At 45.8% G+C, this 22,059-nt stretch overlaps 1 protein-coding gene across 1 annotated transcript in view; it reads right to left on the bottom strand.

Annotated features, from left to right (window-relative positions):
- LOC104334020 (laminin subunit gamma-1) overlaps positions 1-22,059 on the bottom strand; it is a 67,476-nt gene that overhangs the window by 23,030 nt on the left and 22,387 nt on the right. The window contains exon 2 of the mRNA XM_075422666.1: positions 842-1,146. Coding sequence (XP_075278781.1) covers positions 842-1,146 — 305 coding nt within the window. The remainder of the gene's footprint in view (positions 1-841; positions 1,147-22,059) is intronic.

Here is a 22,059-nt window from a genome sequence, read left to right as displayed (position 1 = left end):
CTCCTGCTCGCTCGCAGGCGATCAGAGACAGTCGCGCCCTGAGTCTGCCGAGTGCTCATGTTTCAGTCTGCTCCTGCTACTCCAAGAGGAAAGGGAAGAAGTGGCGATCACACCTCCGAAAGGAAGGAGATGAGCCTCGATAGGGCGAACCCTAGCTTTAGCTCCTTGTTGCAATATAAGCTGCAGAAATCGTCAAATAGAATACAGAAAGTGGCAAGTATACTGGATAAACTGGTGCTCCCAGTATGCTCCTGACCACTGCCCAACCGGCGTTGTGCATAACAAAAAAACCCCAGCTGAACCCCCACCCCAAGTCACTTGTGAGAGAAATCATACAAACTGTGGATAAAGACAAGCTCCCCTGCCCCAACACTTATGTAAGAGAACAGATCAGGGTTTCCAATAACCCTTTGTTCATTTAGAAGAATCTCACATTTCTTAAATTTTTGTGCTCCAACTATACATGCAGATGCCTCAAAAATTCATTTGACTTAGGCTTTACCTTCCTCTGCCCCTACACTCGAAACAGCAGCGAAATCCCCGCAGCTGCTTTCTAAGCACGCAGAGATTTTCATCCATCCTCTGAAGACTTCCATGATGCCTACTGACAAATCATCCTTAATGCCACTGATCTCGCTTTCTGTACCATAAACTTACCTACGACAGAGTCAAGAGTTCACCTCTTTCTTCAAGAGTCTCTCCATCCCAACTTACCTGTGCGAGGGCCTGTCAGTACGAACGAGGGCTGCAGTGCAGCCCACAGTCGGCACAAAGCCACCACCCACAATGACTAAACGGACTCAACTCGGACCACCCGGCTGACTTAGTCCCGCTCCCATACCTGTAGCACAGGGCTGTTGTCAAAGTTATAGGCACTGGGACGGCCCTCCAGCGTTGAGAACGCCACGTTGCCCCCCGTGAGAGGGGAGATGTCACTGAACTCATCCGTGCAGAGCGCCTGCTGCTCATCCTCCCCAGTCCGAATAAAGCCACGGTTGACTTTGTGATACGTGCTCTCACAGGAGCCGCTGTAATACTGGTAGGGCACCCATGGGCCGTCTTCCCTGGTGCGTTTGTAGATTGCAAAGCTCTCCGGCCGACTGGTATGAAACTTTAGGCGCACATATGTGATGTCAAAGGCCTTTCCTATGGATGAGAGAAGACAGACATGAGAAAGACTCAAGCTTAAACCAAAACGAATGGCAAGAGCTGCACTGCAGTTGTCCCTTTAGAAGAAACATGTCCTCTAGTACCATCCAGTAGGATAAGCAGTGTCCAGTAGCAACATAAGTATCTCCTCCAGTCCTATGTACTGCATCTCCTGGCAAACACGAGGTGAAGGCACTGAAGGCAGAAGTCAAGGGCAGGCTGAGTAGGTAGATAAACAGACCTACAGACTTCTGTGCAACCAAACACACACCTCAAGCTGCAGTTCTCTTCTGCAGACACCACCACCAGCGTCCTTACACACAAACTGTTTGTGGCTCTGATGTAACGTATCATCTGTTGGGGTACCTCAGGCCAGGTCCAAGTTAATCATGCCATTTGATAATATTTCTTCCAAATACACATAGAGGACAAACAGTATTAACCAGAGGGGTAAAAGTCATGCTGTAAAGCCTGTTTCGTACCTCTTCTTCCTCCCTAAATAGACAGTATCCCAAACTCTTTCTACTACTCATGAAGCCTCTCCTCCAGCAGTGAACACCCTCTGCTACTCAGTCCCTGGGAAAGACAAAACAAGGTTTAAGCTTCCCAGACCATATGATCAAAGCTGTCAAGATGCTCTTCAGATCAAATTGCAATGATTTACAAGCTAGCCATGTTCTCCCTCTCTTAGGAGGATAAATGTAGACCCACCTCCCCGCCCTCTATTAATCTCCTAACAGGTCTGTGGCAATCAGCAGATCACCCTCCCTCGTGGTTTCTTCTCCAGTGACTTGGGCATCTACTCCCCTGCACATAAACCGACTGCCCAGGGGATTCACACCCCTGAGAAAACTCACTGGTGGAAAAGGACCAGTGGAAAAGGATGGAAGCACACTTCAGCCACCTTCCTCCGCTGTCCCAGGGGCACATTCCCAGGAGGAGGCATACAGCTGCACGCCGGCTGTTCCTGCTCCACCTCAGCAAGCAGACAGCGTACAATCAGGACACCCTGGTGCACGTAGGGAGCTTGCTAAAACAACGTGAGCTTTGTCTCGAACAAAACCTCGGTGTTCAGCCCCTGCAACACACTTCTACATTCCCACCACCTCCAAGAAAAACACTGCTCAAAGCATGGGTTGCAGCCATCACAGTACCTTCGCTGACAAAGAAAAAAAAAGCTACTAGAAGAGTTGCAACTGATTGAGAAACCAGTTTTCTCCGCCTGTAGAAGTCACGTGGATTTAATCTCAACTTGTAAAATGAATTAACTCCACCATGTTAAAATTTAACGTGAGGCTTTGCACCTGCTAAAGAGCGGCTCACTTCACAAGTCAAAGCAGACCAGACGGCACCAGGCAACAAGATCAGTGTGCCTCTTCGAGCACACATGCAAAACTCAGTTGGAACAGCCAGGTTCAAGTCATGAACCAAGCTTCTGGCTCATGGGCCACTCACCGCTCACAGCGGGACCAGCCTGCATGAGGCACATCGTGCCCAGTGCCCAGCCGGTGCAAGGAAGGAACCTGTCTGTGTCCCTTCTGGCTGCTGGAAACACCACAGTAGCAGGAGAAGCACAGCAAAGTATGTAGAAATCAACACACCAGGAATAAAAATCAAGTAAAAATCAAGACATATACCACCCAAAAAAACTTCCACCTACATGTCCCAAGCATGAAAAAACACTAATCTTGTGTTTAAAGCCAAAGAAATCTGCCGATACCTCAAGCTACCAAAAAGTCCTATCTGCTTGTGACATGCAAGACAGCTGGGGCATTGTACAGATACAAACCCCCCCACACCTCCCACAAAATACCCTTTCCTATTTATATCACGTGTGAGGTTAGGGATGACCTAAGCACAAGACTGCAATCCAGACATTCACAGTCTGTGGTTCTTGCTCAGTACTAGCTCACTGTTGGTTTGGGGTCAAGTTATTTAATGAGATCTTACACACAGAAGCCAAGTGAGAAGCAATCCCACTGGTAATGTCAAACTGCTTCCACAAGGGCAGAAACCCCAAAGGATCAACAACGTAACGCAGCTTAGGCTTACTCTCCCCTTGCTGCCCACTACAAGACATGATCAATACCATTCCCGTTTATTTCAAGGTATTTTTCATATGAATCTCAATGCAAGGCAAGTAGTAGACATCACACGTACAGATCAGTTCCCCACAGGTTTCCCATTGCTCCCGCTACACGGTCTCTTCCTGGGAAGAGAGCTCCTCACTGAAGGCAAAGCGTGCTCCAGGGGCGAGGAGCATGCACACGCAGCTGAAGGTGAGCCCACCGGGCACAGGCCAACAGGCCCTTCTCAGGGCCACAGTAAACAAACTCAGGACACACTCCTCACCTTTTCCAGATAAAGGCCAGGGGCCCCAGAAGCAAACAACTACTCATTATTCTGCAGGAAGACCCTAGTATACGGGTTGACATGCGACTTGCCAGTTTGAGAACTTCACCAACACCTTGGATGGGCAGCAACTAAAGAACAGACCTACTGTCATGGTTTTATTGCTAGTAAAACTGCCTTCATCAGCTTCATGAGCAAGTTTTCTTTGCGCTAGCACACTGAAGTACAACAAAACATGAGGCTAAAAGTCACAGTGCCGATGAGATTTCTTTGCGTAATTTTTATCACCAGTGAAAATAGCAAAGATGCCAGGCAAGAGCAGCCATTCCATGAGTCACAAGGGGAAAAAAGGGCCAGAGCCAAGAGCATGAAGATCATTCAATTAAATTGCGTCAACTGAATTGTCAAGAATACCCTGCTACTTTGACTCAGGTTAGTTTTCTTCTACTGGTACTGCATTCCTCCAGTGTGAAGCAAAAGCCCTGCGTTCGGGCTTCATCAAGATGATTTCGGGGAGGAAACACTTCGAAAGAATCCTGGGAATGAAGAGGGGGCCGGGCGTGTGCTCTCGCTCCACAAACACACCACTTTCTGCTCTAGCAGAAAGGCTAGGTCAGAGCCTGCATGTCCTGAAAAAGAACTATTTGTTTTCCTCTCCACTATAGCTGGATTATGGTCCCTGTTCCCCAACAAGGTCTCCTACAGCTCCTCACAAAACATGCAACTCTGCTAAAGGCACAACACGTGCAAACTGCGCTCTGCGCAGCGTGAAAACATTTTCCATAGAAATCCCTTGTGCTAAATGAAAAAGACCCTCCCTTTTTCGTCTTCAGTTTTACACGGCAGGCCAAAGAAAACGCATTCAGAACCCTCCCGGCTGAGCAATCCAGGTGAAAAGACACTCACTTCAGCTGGCAGTGTGACTACTTGAGAAATCCTGTTAATGGCATGAAAGAGGAATGCAGTTAATGCACGCGGAGCGGCCGCGCGCTAGCGCCGTATCAGCTTGCCGTGGGTAAACACTGCGGGAACAATGGAGTGTACCCAAGACCAGCTGACACAGTGTTCAAACACGTCCCCCCCCTCCCCGGTCCTACTGAATGTAGAAGCTGTGCTTAGCAGCCTGGCAGCTAAGCAGGGCTCTTCAGGGTTGCAGAGCCTTTTGCTAGCAAAGATAAGCTGCCCAGGTCGCTTTTGAAGTCTTACGGGGGCTACATAATTATATATACTGCTATTACACTGAGAAATAGTGACGGCAATAACCAGGTGAAAGGCAGTTTTAAACATTTCATTTGGAAGACAAAAAGTCATTGTTCTCCTGTTCCTAGAAACTACTCATTATTTCGATTCTCAGTTCAACTTAGAAGTGTCCGATAGTCTCAAGTATCGGATAATATTTCCCTGTGCGTACTGAGAAGTGGCAAATCTATTCTGCAGGAAGAATTCCAGTGATTTGTTACAGAAGTTCATTAGCAGCAAGCAGACGTGTGGTAATTGGTGGCCACGAGCTCAGCACTTCCAAAGTGCAACCTGACCCGTCTTTAAAGCATCCAGAGCTCAAAATCACCATCCCCGCATTTTCAAACTGCATCTTTTCTGAGGCATGAAGCTGTTCACCAGCAAGTGACCAGGTGCCAAAATAAGCAGCCACTTTTGAGAATTCCGGCTGACATAGAAAACCCCGTTGTATCTTTCTGTAAAGTAAGCAAGTGCATGTATAAGCCTTCAAGACAGTACTGCAGTTACAGATGCAAACAACCAAGCGAGTCTGGGTGCCTGCCGAGGCAGCAGTGGTGGCACTGGAAGCGTTCCGCGTTGGTCGATGCAGGGGACGCTTCCCTCAACAATCTGCTCACATTGTCGGGCTGACCACAGCTGCCAGATGTCATCAGCAATTAAAGCCCTTCCTCAGCAGGGTTATCGCCCAACTCTGTGTCCCAAGGTCCACCAGGAAACAGGCCATGCTGAAATCCATAAAGATAGACTGGAAAAACCTAAGTAAATGCTATTTAGATCTTTAGAAGCTCCTCCCTTTCCCCCCAAGTGAGGAATTCGTCCTTACACACAAAAGGCCTCCTTGTATTCAGACCCTTCAGAACGGATGGATAATTTACATCAGGAAAACGTCCCGCCAGCTGGCACGCCAACTACAAGCACCGAATTGTGAGCAGATGCCTGGATGAGATAAGTCCAGACGACCCTCGCCTCCTCCATTATCAGTCCACCCGCATCCCCTGCACGCAGGAAAAAGCCATGCTACTACTTCGGCACTCTCTGTGATCCCTTGGTGCATCCTCCCAGCAGAGAACTCTAAAATACAGCTGCTGAGTTTTAGCACCCAGGGAAAAAAAAAAAAATCCACCCGAGAAGATTGTATTGGGCAAAGAACCAAGCCTTTGAAGATTTGTTTTCAGCAAGATTCACTGAGCAGTAATGAAATGGTTAAACTTTGCTCTCTTTCTCTTCTGGTGGGCTCCTGTTTCAAGGCAGCTTTTTTCACACAGGTACCTGCTGACAACATATTTCTAAGGTCAAAAGAACTGAAAACAAAACAGTAAAACCACCCAGCATATTTATTAATTTTTATTTTATTTCATTTTGATTTTGCAGTGACACGACAGAGATCAAGCAACCATCACTGGCATTTCTTTTTACTCTTATCTCACCTGTTTTCCCATCATTCCCAGGAGGAAAGGCCAGCTTTCCCAGTTTACTGGACTGGAACATGCCCCAGACTGTTTGCCCATCTTGTTCTTACTCCTTACCTCAACTCGACCTTTCTTGAACCATCAAATCTCTCCACCACCAAGCGCAATGCTAGACCAGCTACAAGCAGACAGACTTACTCTGCAGCTTCAGGACATAAATGCCAATCTGCTCCTCTCTGACAAATAAAGAGCTCCCGGACATAGCAGGAGGCAGCACCCTCCACTCCTGCACTACCACCATGTGCAAAGGGTAGCACAGATACTGACACCTCACACGAGTAGCAAATTGCAAGGGACGGAAACGTTGATGTCAGTAGACAGAGGTCAGCAAGTTCACAAGATCTTGTTCAAGACTGATCAGTGCTTCTTGTGTCACCCACCACTCCAAGTTCTCAGCTACTGCAGTATTTTGTTCAGCCTCCCATGCTAGAAACCCTCCTGGAGACTTCCCTCCTGAAGCACAGGGGCTGCAGAGGCGAGGGGAATAGTTATCCTATCCTGTGGAACAGGACAGCATTTTCCAGCGTGCTTATGGGCAACAAGAGTAGGACAGCGTCTATCAGGAGGGGAGGAGAGCGCAAAACATCCTGAGCAACTTGCTCTTCTGGAATAAAAAAGTGTTATTAAACAACAGTCCAACACCTGCAAGACACATAAGCAGTAAGTTATGTCGCTTGCATCACATGCACACAGAAAAAGCCAAACTTATGACAGAAAGCGAAAAATTATTGTAGTTCTAGAGCAAGCATCCTTCACAACTACACCCTAGCTTTCCTGGGAAAATTTGTGGAGGAGGAGGAGGAAGATGAGAGCACTGGTATTGCAAAAGCAAATGGAATCTCCAGCATCTGAAGAAAGAAAATGAAGGATTTCCACTTTCTGATGATCGTCACTGGGGAAATAACTCCATGCAGGAGCACAGATGACAGCTCTCTAATGCTGAGTGTTAGCCCTCATGGGAACACACACCAGTAATAATAAACCTTAGGTTTGTTTTCCTGTCCTCATCTAAAGAGCCTGGAGATTCAGGCATGTATGTCATGAACAAGAAATGCCTGAAGGATTTTAACACAATCATAAACCACGCTCCACCAAACCAAAGGTTTTGGCATGCAGAGCTCCACCACATTCAGGTGTCTGGGTTTTAGGAAAGCCCAACAGCGATATACACACAGGTTGCTTTTTCTGGGCGCCCGTACTAAGATGGGGACAGAGGAAGGAAATGGCTTTGGGACGCTGGGGGAATGAGCACATCTCTGAGCACGCTGGAATGAAGGCGAACTCCCACCACCCCATTAGATCATGCATTCTTCCAGCGCTCCTGAACAAAGGCACCATTGACTTGTGTGCGTGGGCGGCTCTGGACAGCAAAAGGCTGCCCAGTAAATAATTGCATGATAATCCAACATTGATAAGTCATCGAGGCTCCTTGTTCTAGTCACGTTTCCAAAGGGGGGAGGAGGGGAACTTATTTTCCCCTTCATGGGCTGAAGGCAGCCTCACAAGAAATGCATTTTTTCATTTGATCGCTCCTAAGTCAGTGTAGAAGTCAGAAAACGTTGTCTAATAATTCAGTAGAGCTTGCTGCCTTATTTGTACAGCTTTGATGCAAAGATGTTAAGTCCGTTTCCCAAAACAGCCAGCTGTGTTTATTCACTAGGGACTGGAAAGATCCCATGGACAACACAAAAGTCCTATCTGCACAGGAAGCCTCAAAGTCCTTTTTCAGCATAAATGATAAAAGCTCATTTTATAAAGGCACTTTACACTTGGCAAGCACAGCCAGATCACAGATGATCAAGGACGCCACAGGCCATTTTGGGGAGGGCTCCATTTCATTCACATATCTGGACTGAAAAGCTACCTCCTGCCACCACTGTCGGCAGCAAGACGAGCAGGATCTGGGTTATGGAGGGCTGGGATCCTTGGAAAGTTCATCTGCTTGCATCAAACGTCCAGAACCTGCTCCATGACACATACACAACAGGTATGGGTGAAACTGAGTCACTCCCCCAACTGCAGGACCACAAAAGTGTGAGGGGTTACTCCCCTTCCTCTCCCCAAAATGAGGTTTACCCAAGGAAAAAAAAAAAACGTTGCTCAAAAATTTACTTATCCAGAGAAGACAAGAAAAGCTGTCTTTTGCCTTTTACCCCCAGCAGGAGGATGCACAGCAGTTACCAAGAAACCATCATTTCATCACTGATAGACTGTAATGACACCACCAACAGTGACTTCAGTAATAACTGCCCTTTAGATGTGGCGATTTCCACCCATTCCAGCTCACTGTGGGACCTTGGTGGGCACCACGGTTAGGTTTTCCCAAGGGTTTTTCTTCATGTTGCAGATAGGGCTATGATCCATTAACAACCAACGCAAGCAACCACCACCACCACCACCGTCCCCAGAAGATCAGAGCTGGTGGCAGCAGCAGGCCAAAAGAGACTCACCAAAACTCTTTCAAGTTGGATTGTACAATCATCCTTGGCAAGACATCCCCTACAAACATTTCTCGAGTAAGAAAGCGTCTCCAGAGGAATCACAGAGAAGCAACAGATCTTACCCACCTTCAAGTCATTCTCATAGCACTCAGCAGCCGAACAAAGAGCAAATCGCAATACATTTTCATTTCCCCTCAGATATTTTGATTTGACAGTAGGAGGTGCAGGAGGGAATATTCCTGATGTTCATCTCCAACTGTATCTTTTCAGAGACGGAGATGCAAGGACTGAAGAATGACTAGGAAAAAAGATAACTAAAAATAACTTAAACTTTTGGAGCTTGAAAGTAAACAAAAGTGAAGTTGCAGCTTCTTTAAATATGGTATTCGGCCAACTGGCAAACACATGACCTTGTGATAAAATAAATTTATTGGATTGTAGCGCGGTACCTTGCAAACAAATTTAAATATAAAATAATCTGGTGCAAATTACAAAAATATTTATCTAAAGGACAACTAGATTTTACTGACTTGTGACTGAAAAAATAAAATAAAAAGCATTCTGCAAATGGGATCGTTGGTGCAGGAATGTTAACTGGCCTTCCTGAAGCTCTGTTTTCCTCCTGCACGCCCTCCCAGGAGCCTCGCCCTCCAGGAGCTTGATGCCCTTCCCTTGCACGCTTTCAACCAGCAGACCTAAAGTCATAGCATATGTAATGCTTCAGTCGAAGAAGTTCAGGAAACGCAAATGACCGGAGTCGAAAATGTCCTGGCCAAAAGCAGCATGAAAGTTCTTTTGGACGGTGTCTGCGGGACAGAGGCCAGACGCCCCTCGCTCCAGCTCCAGCACTGCTGGAGCAGAAGTACGCCAGCTCCCCGTTCAACGGCTCCGTCACCCATGACGATCAGCCTCTAGTTTCTATTTAATAGTATTTTGAAGCCTTTTCCCTACCTGTTGAAAGGCAGCGCCTTCCCCGCTTGCCCCCCTCCTCCTGCACATATGCTTATATAGCCTGCAACAGCTCTAACGTCTGGCTTTGCTCCTATCTGAATTAGATATCAAAAGCACACAGCTCGCATTGTTGAGCCTAATTAAGAACAAATTAAGTGATACAACTATACATGAACGCTTTGAGCAGTGGCAAGTTCAGCAGCTCTGGGAGCAAGACGACCTTCCAGACTAGCTCCCACACTGCTGGCTGTACAGCCACCGAGAGGCCAGAAGTATTCCTTACAAAAAACACTGAATTCTCTGGCATTTTGATGGTTTAATCTCCCTCCAGCCTCTGCCCTTCCACCTCCCACTCCCCAGCCACAGATGATTTTCAGACACAGGCCATAATTAACACTGCAGCTATCTGGAAAGAATACTGTTGCTATTAGCATCCATCACCTGGCCCCGATGCAGATAAGACAGCTTTCTTCTCTCAAGTATTTAAGGAGTTTTGCGTTCTTCAACAAAAAATTTAAGAAAACTAACTTTTAGCACATTTGAGTCGCGCTGTTGAACGTTGCACAGAGTTTGCACGCCTCCTGCCTCCCCATCTGCCACTGAGAAATCTCCCTCCCCTCCCAACAGGCTCCCGCTATGGATTTTAAGTAGCAGTTTACATGCCTTCACGCTATCTTTTAATGCATTTTCAGTCCATTACAGGCTTATGCACAAGCTAGCATTATTTACGAAACACAAATTACAGCAACATCCATACGGACCATTTTTCAACCACCCACCCACACAACAGTTTTACTTTCTCAGCCTATTAAGCCAGGGAAGGAATTGGGATAAACAGACTCAACAAAACCATTGCTGGAGAGAGGCCATTTCCAAAACAAAGCTTGCCACTGAGTTATGTTTCAAATATGTTTTGGAAAGTCAGAAGCAAAGCTCTTCCAAGTTTTTCTTGAAGCAGAGAGGGAATTGCAGTCCAGTTCGACTCACAAGTAACAGCCAGCATGCGCATTCAGCTCTGCCTCTGGAGAAGCAGATAGAGCAGGCTGAGAGGGGACCTTATAAATGCCTACAAATATCTGCAGGGTGGGTGTCAGGAGGATGGGGCCAAGCTCTTTTCAGTGGTGCCCAGTGACAGGACAAGGGGTAATGGGCACAAACTGAGGCACAGGAAGTTCCGTCTGAACATGAGGAGGAACTTCTTCTCTCTGAGGGTGACGGAGCACTGGAACAGGCTGCCCAGGGAGGTTGTGGAGTCTCCTTCTCTGGAGATATTCAAGACCCGCCTGGACAAGGTCCTGTGCAGCCTGCTGTAGGTGACCCTGCTTCGGCGGGGGGGTTGGACTAGATGACCCACAGAGGTCCCTTCCAACCCCTACTATTCTGTGATTCTGTGATTCTGTAATAAATGGCACAAACTGCAAATGCTCGTGGAAGTTGCAAAGGTGTATCAGACACACACTCGTGCAAATTCACGTTCATTCACACGTTCTGTCTGGAGACACATGAAGAACGAGGAACTACGAAATGCAGTGACTGTTTCTAAGGAAAGAGAGTTCAGGAGAAAACCACACATACTCGAGAAGGTAGCACGGCTTTGCATGATTGGTCTCCCACAGAAGCGACTCTGTAAAATTATTTTGGAATACCACAAACAAAGAATATGTAACTGGATGCTCTCTGCTGACCCTTCAAAGATAATACTAACTCCAGGCTTCTCAATACTTCCAGCTGTAAAATCTGAAGCCCTTAAGTTTAATTCATGGACTACAACTGAGCCAAATCTGCCTTACATCAGGCTCTAAAACACCTCAAAGCATCCACACCAAACCTAGGATTTGGAAAGTTATCTGTAGATCAAAACTCCTTCCAGCAGGCTTCCCATCCAGGAACAGATAAAATTCTGTAAAAGCAAAAAAAACAGATAGGTGCACAGTCTTTCCTCACCATTTTGGGTAAGGGGGAGACTTCCAGACTGAGACAGCATTACTTTGCCACTCCTCTGTACAGAAAGGATTTACAAGACGGTACCAACACTGTTGCTGAAGCAGGACCAGACACCACCTGGGATACCGCTGGGACAGTGTAGCATCAAACGAGTTTCCTGCAAAGCCTGTTCTCCTACAACAGCCCCAGCTGAAGCAAAAAAATTAAACGTTGACTTGTTTAAAGGATCTTCCACAGGGACTTTTCATTTGCTGAGCTTATCTACTGGTCTTGAAACATGGGCCATACAGTATAGTATAAAGCTAAATGTTAGCGCCTGGTTCCCAGTAGCAGGAATGCAACTGAACCCTAACAATTCTGGGTGTGCAATTAATTCACCTTAGTAGTAGTAGAGAAGCAAGGCAGTTGTGCTGTGAAGAACAGACTGAGTCAAATGGAAAAGAAAAAAAAATTATGCAGAGAAATACATTTTATTCCCAGATGGTCAGAGGCCATGGTGCTCAACAACTCAGACCTGCATTTAAGTTAAAAATGCGTGGATTAGGAACAGCTGCAGAAACACTTACAAAGTCCAGCCAAGGCAACAGAAAACCCATTCTCTCCACACAAACCAGGTTCCCCAGCCCCTGGACTGCTGCAGAGGACACTTCCAGCGAGGCCACCATGGAGGAGGACCCCTGCAAGCACTCAACATTTAGCAATAGGTTAAAGCCAAACCAACCCACCTGTGGCTCCTTCAACCTGTAGACACCCTAAGAGAGTTGGAGAGCCGAAGAGCATCTGGCTCTCCAATCTACCATTAAGTTATAGCAATAAGAGCTTTGCTTCTCCTAAAGCTCAGACTTTCAAGACCCCATAGTATCCCCACGTGTCTCTGTTGCCTAGATAGGTACCTCATTCAGAGGTCAAGGAAAGCTACCACTAGACAACCCCAACCGTTCATCTTCACAGATATGGCCATTACTAAAACGTCAAGGTGCCTGTGCAAGACCAAAATTTGGACAAAGTGTGGACAGCTCAGGGAAAACTAAAGCTGCTTCACCTGGAAAACACAATCGTTTGAGAAACCCACAGAGCTAAGATTTCATTTTCCACTGGAGGTATGCAGCCCACCTTCATCAAAACACTAAAAAGCCCTTGAACTCCGCTCAGCCTCATCCAGGAGGATATGCTTCTCTCCTCTGCCCTCTTAATAACTGTCACCACTCCTTCCTGAGCAAAGATCCAGCTAAAGCAATCAATACATTTATCATGTCAAGAAAGATTTGTATAACTCAGTGCAGCAGAAATTGAGAAAAACCCAAAAGATCTCAAATGTGTCCTTGATGGCCCGGCCAGATAATTATTTTTAAGTCTACCATTTCCCAGTAAACTTCTGATATCAAATGACGGCATTAGTCATTATCTTTAAAGAAATTAATAGATCCTATCATAAGCAAAAAACACCCCTAATTTTAAATCCTCAATAGCAGCACACATCAGCCATAGTAGACAGTAGCTATCTTCTGGCACAAGGCACATCATGCCAGGTCTGTACTTCAAAATCATAAAATTTAGAGACAAAGCATTATACCAAAGGAGATTCAGCAGTCACACAAGCCTCTGAAACAAGAAATTAAGTCAAACCCAGGATCCATCCACGTTAAGGAAATGCTGCAAATGCATTGGAGCAGTGGGGAAAGGATCTTCATCCGTCAGAAACATGCAACACCAACACAGCCTTCTATTTTCAAACCCAGTCAAACTTTTCCCTATCAATCTTCACACTAAATTAAAAGTGAAGAGCCTTGCTCTATAGCATTTTCAGTTTGAAAGTAAGAGTGGCTAGAGAGTAAAAGCCTATCAAGGACTTCACCGCTCGTCTCAAATGCAAGCCAGTTTGTTACGACAGAGGACCAGATGAACGAAAGACAAGCAGAAGGACAACTAACAGCTGTAAAGATCTGCTCAGGTAAAGCCAGGCACGTGAAGTCACTTCACCCAGAAGGACATACAATTCCTGTTACTGCTAAAATTGGAGGGACGGGATAAAAGGAGCCCTGCAAGCTGAGGAATTAATAACATATGGCTTCCTATATGCGATAGCTGAGTTTTAGACAGGAAGTGTTGCATCTTCTCAGCTCCATGGCAGGGATATCTTTGGAGTCACATCTGACTGCAGAAGCCAAAAAATGTGAGAGATGAAGATGTATGTTTGAATCCTGGTTCCCTCTTTGGCTGACCTTTTCCATAATGCTAACTAGAAGATCATTCTTGCAGAGAGCTTCTCCCTTCTACCCAATCCAAGCAGCACAGCAAAGGGTTAGGAAACTATGTGGGACATGACGGGGCACAGACCAAATTCTTAGGTGAGTTTTACTTCCATAGGGCAATGGATTCCAGCAAGAGAAACATAACTGACTCTTGTTTGCAAAGAGGAAATGAACAGCCATGCCTTCCTGAGTCATTGCAAAAAATTCCATGAGCCTCTCGTGACACCGTCAGAAAAAAGCTTTAATACACAAAATTCATGGAGCAGTGTCAGATATATCAGCCTCCCTCTGGAAGAGCACATGGACAGTGGCGACCTTCCTGGATGTCTCACTCCTCCAAAGACTTGGAGAGTAGTTGTAGTAAATGGTTTCATTACCAGTTTCTACTCCCAAAGACCACCTGAAATACTTCAAACGCATGGACAAGTTGCACACACACTCATTTCCTTTCACCAATCTGACCCTGTATTTTGCTGTAGATTATTTGCATTACTATAAAAATCTTCTTTTATCTGAAAAAGCCCTTTCATGAAATATATATTCCATTTCCTTTAAAGTCAGGAAAAAAGTAATTTTTAAGTTCATTCAACATTTCCACTACCAGCACACTAACTCAGATACTTGTTCAATTTTCTTACACAAGGAAAAAAAAAAGCTCAAGTACGCACAGTATAGTTTAATTTCAGGTCTCTGCATACAAGCCAATGCAAAGAAAAACACTGCTCTGAAAAAAGCTATCAGCCTATGATTAGATACACCAGATTTCACACAGATGACAAGAAAAGAGCCTTAAATCAATACCAACAACGTAATCACTTCCAGATCGCGCTGGGATACTTCTGCAAGAAGTTATTTGAACTTTCGATCTCAATTACTCTTTGCAAAGCTCAGGATAGCAGTAAAACGTTAATTTTCAGTTGATTAAAAACCAGCAACGTACACTTCTTTTAACAAGCATATAAAGAAATCCAGATCTGTGCTGCTGATTTCTGAAACACAGTGATGATAGTGGGGAAGAGGCACAATCCTGGACAAGAAGCTGACAGCGCTGACAACCTGGGCAGAGGGATTTTCCTGGAATAGCCAATTTTGCTGAGGATAAGGGAGCAGCTTTCCCCATACTTCAAAGTGCAGTATTACTATGGTAAAATGCCGCTAAAATAAGCAGAGCTTACTTTGGATAAGTCCTGGGAAAAGACCTGCAGGGAGTTTTAGGATGCATTCATGCTTAGCCTCCTACCTCTCACTTCAGCTGCAAGAGTGGGATTTCTTTCTTCCTCCCAGTCTTCCTTTATCTAGATCCCCTAAGTAACAAATGTAACTAAATGTGAACAGGAAAAAAAGAAAAAAAAACCCACAGAAACAAAAAATCCATCACCACACCACAAAACACCACAGCTGGAGAGAGTGCAGCTAAAAATCTGTTCACATCAAAGTATTTTTTACTCCCACAAAGCTCATTGCTAAAGAAATAGTCACTACACAGATCAGATACTGCTTCATTTTCCTTAAGTATTACCAAGTCGGTCACCTAACCAGGTCTGGTTACTTTTTATTTTAATTTATGTTGCAGAAAGACAGGGCAGTTCAACAGATTGGCTTTTTAAGGGCATTTCAATCTCCCAGGAACATTAAGTACGCAAATTATTCACTGCTTCATTAACCAAGTGACCAGATTGTAAAGGCCTTCAAATTTAAACCACATTGCCTAGCATGAGCGTATCCTCCCCCAGACTGACTGGTTGAAGAGTAATCTGTTTTCCCCCAGCTCATTCTCCCACAGCTCCTGGGAAAACAAAGCCAGGCTGTTCCCAGCCTTTTCATGGACATACCAATAAGCTTTAGATATAAGATGAACTTCAGCGGGTAAAGCTGTGAGCACGAAGATGCAGAAGCAGCAAATCACTGTGCTGTCTGGTTGCAGTTATATACTACACTGCAGTTCAGAAAGTATCTTTTTTTGTAATAAATTCTTCTCAAGAGTCCACTCCCTCCCTCTAAATACACAGCTCTCATATTTCAAGGTTCCTCTGTCACAAACATTTTTACAGCTGAAAAAGGTGGGCTTACTCATGTATGTACTAAGCAAAGTTTCCCAAAACATTTGTATCTCTGTAGAAAACAAGCATGAAACCTTGCCAAGTCCATCTGTATAGAATAGTCTCCAGATAGGGTTTAAATGAGCACCAAACAAACACAAAATATTCCCAGTTATGGGACCCTTGAGCTTATACTCCAGGCCTGGGTGGATGCTCTGCGCCAGCACACAGAAAACCTACAGCTCTCCCTGTTCCCACGTGGCTTTAAACCCCTTTAAAAGCAGCCAATTCACCCAGTTCCCATTTCCGAGTCTAACAATGAAGTGCTACAACAGCTCCCTGGATAGTCTCTCCATCCTAACACCCACCATTAACTGCGAATCTTAGAAGTGTATTCAAACAAAACTTCATTCAGAAAAAAAAAGAACCACCTTCAAATCTATGCAAAAGAAAATGATGAAAGAGTGAAAGCTTGGTAACAAATGTCTAGGCAAAGAGTTGGTTTAATCCTTGACGTAATCTTTTTCTTTGTCTAAACAAGGGGGAAAAAAAGGAATCTAAACATCTCCTAGCTAAAGTCAAGGTATTAAAAGATTTTTCAAGGAAACTCTGTTTCTTTAGAGATTCTATATTCGTGTTATCTTCAACAGCATGGATACTACTTCATGCTTCAATTCCAACTCCGTATTAAACTCCAAGTTTGTTTTCCAAACCAAGACATCGGCACACCCTTTACAACATGTTTTTATGACTTACTCCCTCTCCCAAGCTGTGTAACTGTGAACATCAGCAGCACCATTATTCCCAATAATAGCCCAAATACTCAAAAAAAAAAAAAAAAGAGAAAAGCATTAATGCTCGCACTGCATCTGAAGTCCGCCGGCACTACCGCAGACCGGAGGGCCAGTGATCATCTCATACCTGCACAGCTTTAGGGATGTTGGGTTAGGGAGTTTTTGTTACATGCAAGTGTTTATTCCTACAAAAACTGCGCAGATAAGCCACCACCGTTGCTCAAGACAGGCACCATTTTCCCTCTCCCAAAGCGAAAGCGTTAAGAAAGGAAGAAGAAACTAATGAAACTCAGGTCTACAGCGAAGTCCAGAAGGGGAAGCACAGAGCGTCCTGCATCCCGCTGAGCGCGCAGGCCTGGGGAAGGGCTGTGCTCTGTGACGAGGACTGCCAGATCCACACAGACCAGATACGCCCCATCTGCTCCCTTTCCATCACTCAGAGTCCGGACAGCCCAGGCGAGCACAAGCTGTACTATTATTTTAGTTTTTCCTCCTGTTTACCCCTTAAAACTTGCAGCTGCAGCGGGAAGGCTCTCCCCCTCATCACAGAAGCCCCACTGGGCCATGGGCTGCAGAACAGCATGTAGACAAATCCAACTCCTCCGCCCCCGCCTCTCAGACGCCCATGCCAAGGAGCTCCACACCGATGGCTGACCGACCCCAAAGCTGCCCACTGGAGGGTCCAGGACCCATCCCAGCAGCGGGGGACTGCATTTCACAAGGCAACTCTCAAGCACCGTCAGCAACAGATGAATCTCCAGCACTTCAAGACAGCCTGTTTGGGGATGAAACCACACAGATGTCAGCAGGAAGGCCATGCCCCATCCCTCTCTGGCCCACAAGAAGCACCTGCTGCTTCTCTCTGACTCTTGCTTCAGCTTGCAGGTCCTCACCAAACACACAGGGAGCTGCAGCCATTCCAAGCTCCAGAGCAAGGGAAAGAAAATAGCCGATGCAGAAGACAAAGCATGCTCCAGGCTTGCACGTTCCTGAGAGGAGTGGCAGGACAGCCAAGAGAAATCTCTGTCCCTGCCCTCACGGCCAACTCCTTTGAGGATAAGTGTTTGTATGGGGTAGTGGAATTGACTTTCCCTCTTCCCCCAAAAACACATAAATGGAAATTTTTTTGTATTCATTCAAGCACTTGATATTTAAAATTTATTGGGGCATTATCCAACAGTAAACTGAAGCATTGTGTAAACTGGCTTAATAGTTAAGAGTTCTTCAGTTTTTAAAATATTTTGCTCCTTTTAGTACGCATTGAGTTTACCACTCACCCCATCCCAATTTCAGAAAAGGGTAGGGAGGGTTTTTGAGACTGTATAGACATATACTTTCTCCCCCCCCCCCCCAAAAAAAAAAATCAGTACAAATCAGAAGAGCTTTAACTGTTCTTCAGCATAAGGTCAGCAGAACTTAAATGATCTACAGCAGTGGTTCATGCTGAATGAGATGATTTTGCACCAGGTGCTCCAGCTAAATGCAACTAGAGCCCAGTAACCTCAGCAATGGGGCTGCAGTGATACCCCACTCCATTACGGTACTCCCAAAACCGTTCTGCAACAGCGTTGTCTACCTTACACCAAAGGATGCTGTTTCCTACACCCAACTTTTCCATCTCAACTCTTTCTGTCTCTAAAATTTTTCCTTCCCTTCTCCAGCTTCTTGGAATTCAATCCATGCTGTCAGCCCCCTCACCTCTCCAATAACTTCTTAAATTTCATCGCTATTTCCAACCAGCAGAGGTCTTGAGAGTCACTGAGCTCACACAAGGTTTGCAGCGCAGTCACAACGATAACTATTTAGTGGCCATTGGAAATTCCTGTTCTCACTTGGTTATATCATCCATCACTAAAATGAGAGCCAAGACACAATTAATCCCACATGCCAGTGGAGACGCACCCAGTAACACATGTCGAAGTGTTTTTCCCAGCGTTAATTCGGAGCGCATCAATATAAACAAACAGCTCAAATAGTTCCCCTTCACTGTGCAATAGTGAACACATCCATGGCGATTTCATCGGCTGCGGTGCTACTGAATAACCTGATTTTGCTGCAAGCTTTTGCAATTCCTCTGAAACCACCTAACCAACTTCATTAGCACTAGCTTCAGTAAGCTGTGTCATCTGAAAATATTACCTCTTCACTTTTTAAAGAGATTAAAAACCACAGATGCCAACAGAGGTTCTTGAGAAATCCTATTTCTAACCTCTGATGAAAAGTGACTGCATTTGTTTATCCGTCCTCACCGCAAGCAAATCTTGAAGTGTAAAAGCTTTCCAGCTACCCCATACTCTAGCAAGAGTGCTCATAAGGTTTATTTAATCCTAGGAATGCACCTTAGACGACTTCTTATTTTCTTCCTTTTGCTGAAAAGGAGTGAGTTGAGTTTAGAAGCATCACTACCCTATACCCTGCTCTCAGTCCAATGCAGCCCCGAGCCTCTTCCCTCCCAGAAAACCCACCCATCACCAAAATATCCACTTGGGCACAGATGAGGAATACGAACAGGGGTGGTGGTGGTGGGTCTTTCATTTTAAAAGACCTTACAACCACTAGAACAACAGCTTCAGAGCTCGAAGCATTTATTCGTAGCTCAGACATCTCACAGCTAAGCTCCTGTGCTAACACCTTGCCCTCATTTTGAGGCCATGCTGCTGTTTTCTCTGGACCACAGCTGTCCTGGGATGGGCAACTCCATCCCGACCCTGTTAAGCTAATTAGGAGAAAGAGTGAGTGGCCTCCCTTGGCAACATTAACATCTGGCAGAATTCACCACCTGAAGCTCAGCAGAAGAGCAGAAAATGGCTTTTGTGTCACTTGCTCTACCAAGGTCAAACCTCCAACTAGACAGTCACCAAAGTGACCCAACGTCATGCCCAGCGGGGCTCATCCCAACACTTCCAGTGTAGAGTGGCAGTAACATCAACCCTTCATGAGTTCAACATCACCAGCTGTAAACAAAAGTATCAGCAAAACGGTGAGCCCCTTCCAGGGATGTAAGGCAGCAGATGAAACCACGACCAGGGTTCATCCCTACCCCAACACAACAGCCCATCTTGGTCCAAGCTTCAAAAAGGCACATCAGCTTTAAGCCTCCCAGCCCAGCTGGGGTGACCGTGCCCTGGGGAGTCAGCGCTGCCGCACAAGCTCAGGGTGCTCCTCCAGAAGAGGTGGACTCGGGTAAAGAGAAGCAGCAACCCATGCCTGAGCTCCTCCTCCCACTGCTCCTCCTCCCACTCCTCCTCCTCCCGGAGGAAGTTTTGTAAACCATTGCTCCCAGACATGCAAACCAGAGCAGATCAAGCATCTGTTTAGACGTATTGACACATTCTGTTTACAGCAGTCTCTGGAATTAATAAGGTAAATCATTTCATCTGTCTGCAGAGGGTGCAGGCAGGGGAGAAAATACTGTAAAATCAGAAATAAGCACCATCTGTTCCTCCTGACTGCCCCTGCCCACCCTTCCAGCTCAGATGAGCTCTTTGAATCAAGCTTCAGTGACGCGGAGCGGAGAGCTGCTTTCTGCCTCACCCTCACCTTGATACACACACACACACACACACACACACCCCCCCCCCAGCTTCTTCGGTCAACAATCCATGCACGCAGCATTGGGAATGAAAGCGCCATACACGTCTCGCCTGCAGAAGTGAATGGACAAAACGCGCGCACACACACGCAGCCGTCTGATTTCCAGCCCCAATACACCACATTGATGAGCCCAAAACACTGCAATCTCCGTGCAGTTCTTGCACGCACCGATGACTGTCCCCTGTCACACAGCCGGTGGGATTCCAGCTTTTTGATTGCTTGAACTGACGCAGAACCACAAGTGCTCCATGGGCAACGCTTACTCCTGTACTCAGGAATCAGCCACAGAAACCTCAGCTGCACATTAGACCTGTTCCTCGTTTTCAATACGCTGACATCCTGAACTATGAAAGATTAAAACAACTACATCTAGTGGTCTTCAGATCACGAATATAACCAGAAACTGTAGCTATTAGGTCAGTGGGGAAACAAGAAAAAAAAAAAGAAAGGACATGCCACTTTAGATAAAAATTCACACACACCTGGTGCACACATGTAACCCCTCCAGCCTACTTGTCTTGAGATGTGTTTCTACCACAATTTCTGCTTTCCAGAAGAGAAACCCAAATTCAGAGATCAGCTTGCTACCAACTGCAGTAAAAGCCAGCCCAGGGACGATGTGGTGAGGAGAGGGCTTCACAATTGTCTGAAGGGGAAATCTCATTTGAGGGGTTTTCCTACCCACCTCCTTTTACTTTCAACCATTAGAAAACTTCAAAGCTCTAAAAAATACCTGGAAATAAGGCTTTTTTTACACACAGCTCAGGACCTTCCCGAGTTCCTGTAGCAGGATGCAATAGCTGTTCCATCACACTAACCCACGAGAGGCCAATTCCACATATTCTTAACACTCAATTGCGCAAGACTCATCTTGCCTGTTCATCTCTACCGTATGTCAGAAGCAGTCCCTTGCTCTAGGGCCCAGGCACCACCGGTGTCTTTCAGATCTCAGTTTTGACAACCCATGGGGTAGAACAGGACCATTCACACCTTCCAGTTATTGCTACAGTTACTGCAACTGAGGTCTGCTGAGCACCCAAAGAAAGGGACACTTCTCATTTCTTAACGTGGTTTTGTAATCTCCTCAATTACGTGTTTGCTCCTTGAAAGAAAGTACAAAGTTCTGCAGAAAATATAAATTAACAAGAAAGTCTACAGGTAGAGAAGCATCGAGTCCACAGATCTGTGAAATCAGCACATCCCGCCAAGAGGAACGGCAGGCACAGCAAGACAACCCTTGATCCTACCCAGCACACTTTTTGCACCACTACCGAGATGTTCCCAAGTTGCCAGCTACAGAAAATGAGTGAGGCAGCAGAGAGCTCACCAATTCATCTTCTCCTTTTTCTTCTTTCCAGTCACTTTGTGTTTTTTCTCAAGGCAGTATCTCGGTGTTAAATGGATATAAACACAGTGTATTCTGAGAAGTTGCCTTACAACTGATGCTTAACAACTAGGCGCTCAGCAGTCCGCTTTGTGATCGCTACCTAGAAAATCAAGACTGTCATGAGCAAGAAGCCAACTGGGGAGAAGTCCTCACATAAACACCAAGTTACTGTATCACTGCTTGAAGAAACATAATGAAGAGGACTTGGAAGTTTTCAAAACCAGACTGGGCAAAGCCCCGACTACCATGGTCTGATTTCAACATTGATCCTGCTCCAAGCAGGAGTATGGACTAGAAGACCTCCTGAGGTCCCTCCCAACCTCACTTCTACGAACAGAAGCAGAATGGGATTAAGGTCCAGGCTGCAGACAAATAAACTCAGACACCTAAACATACATGACTGACCTCCCATGACAGTCAATGGCACCCAAGTCAAAGCAATCAGGAG

The sequence above is a fragment of the Opisthocomus hoazin genome, chromosome 6, assembly GCF_030867145.1.
Source record: "Opisthocomus hoazin isolate bOpiHoa1 chromosome 6, bOpiHoa1.hap1, whole genome shotgun sequence".
NCBI classification, from domain to species: Eukaryota; Metazoa; Chordata; class Aves; order Opisthocomiformes; family Opisthocomidae; genus Opisthocomus; species Opisthocomus hoazin.
Note: the sequence above shows the minus strand (reverse complement) of the source record. Positions and strands in the feature narration are given on the sequence as shown.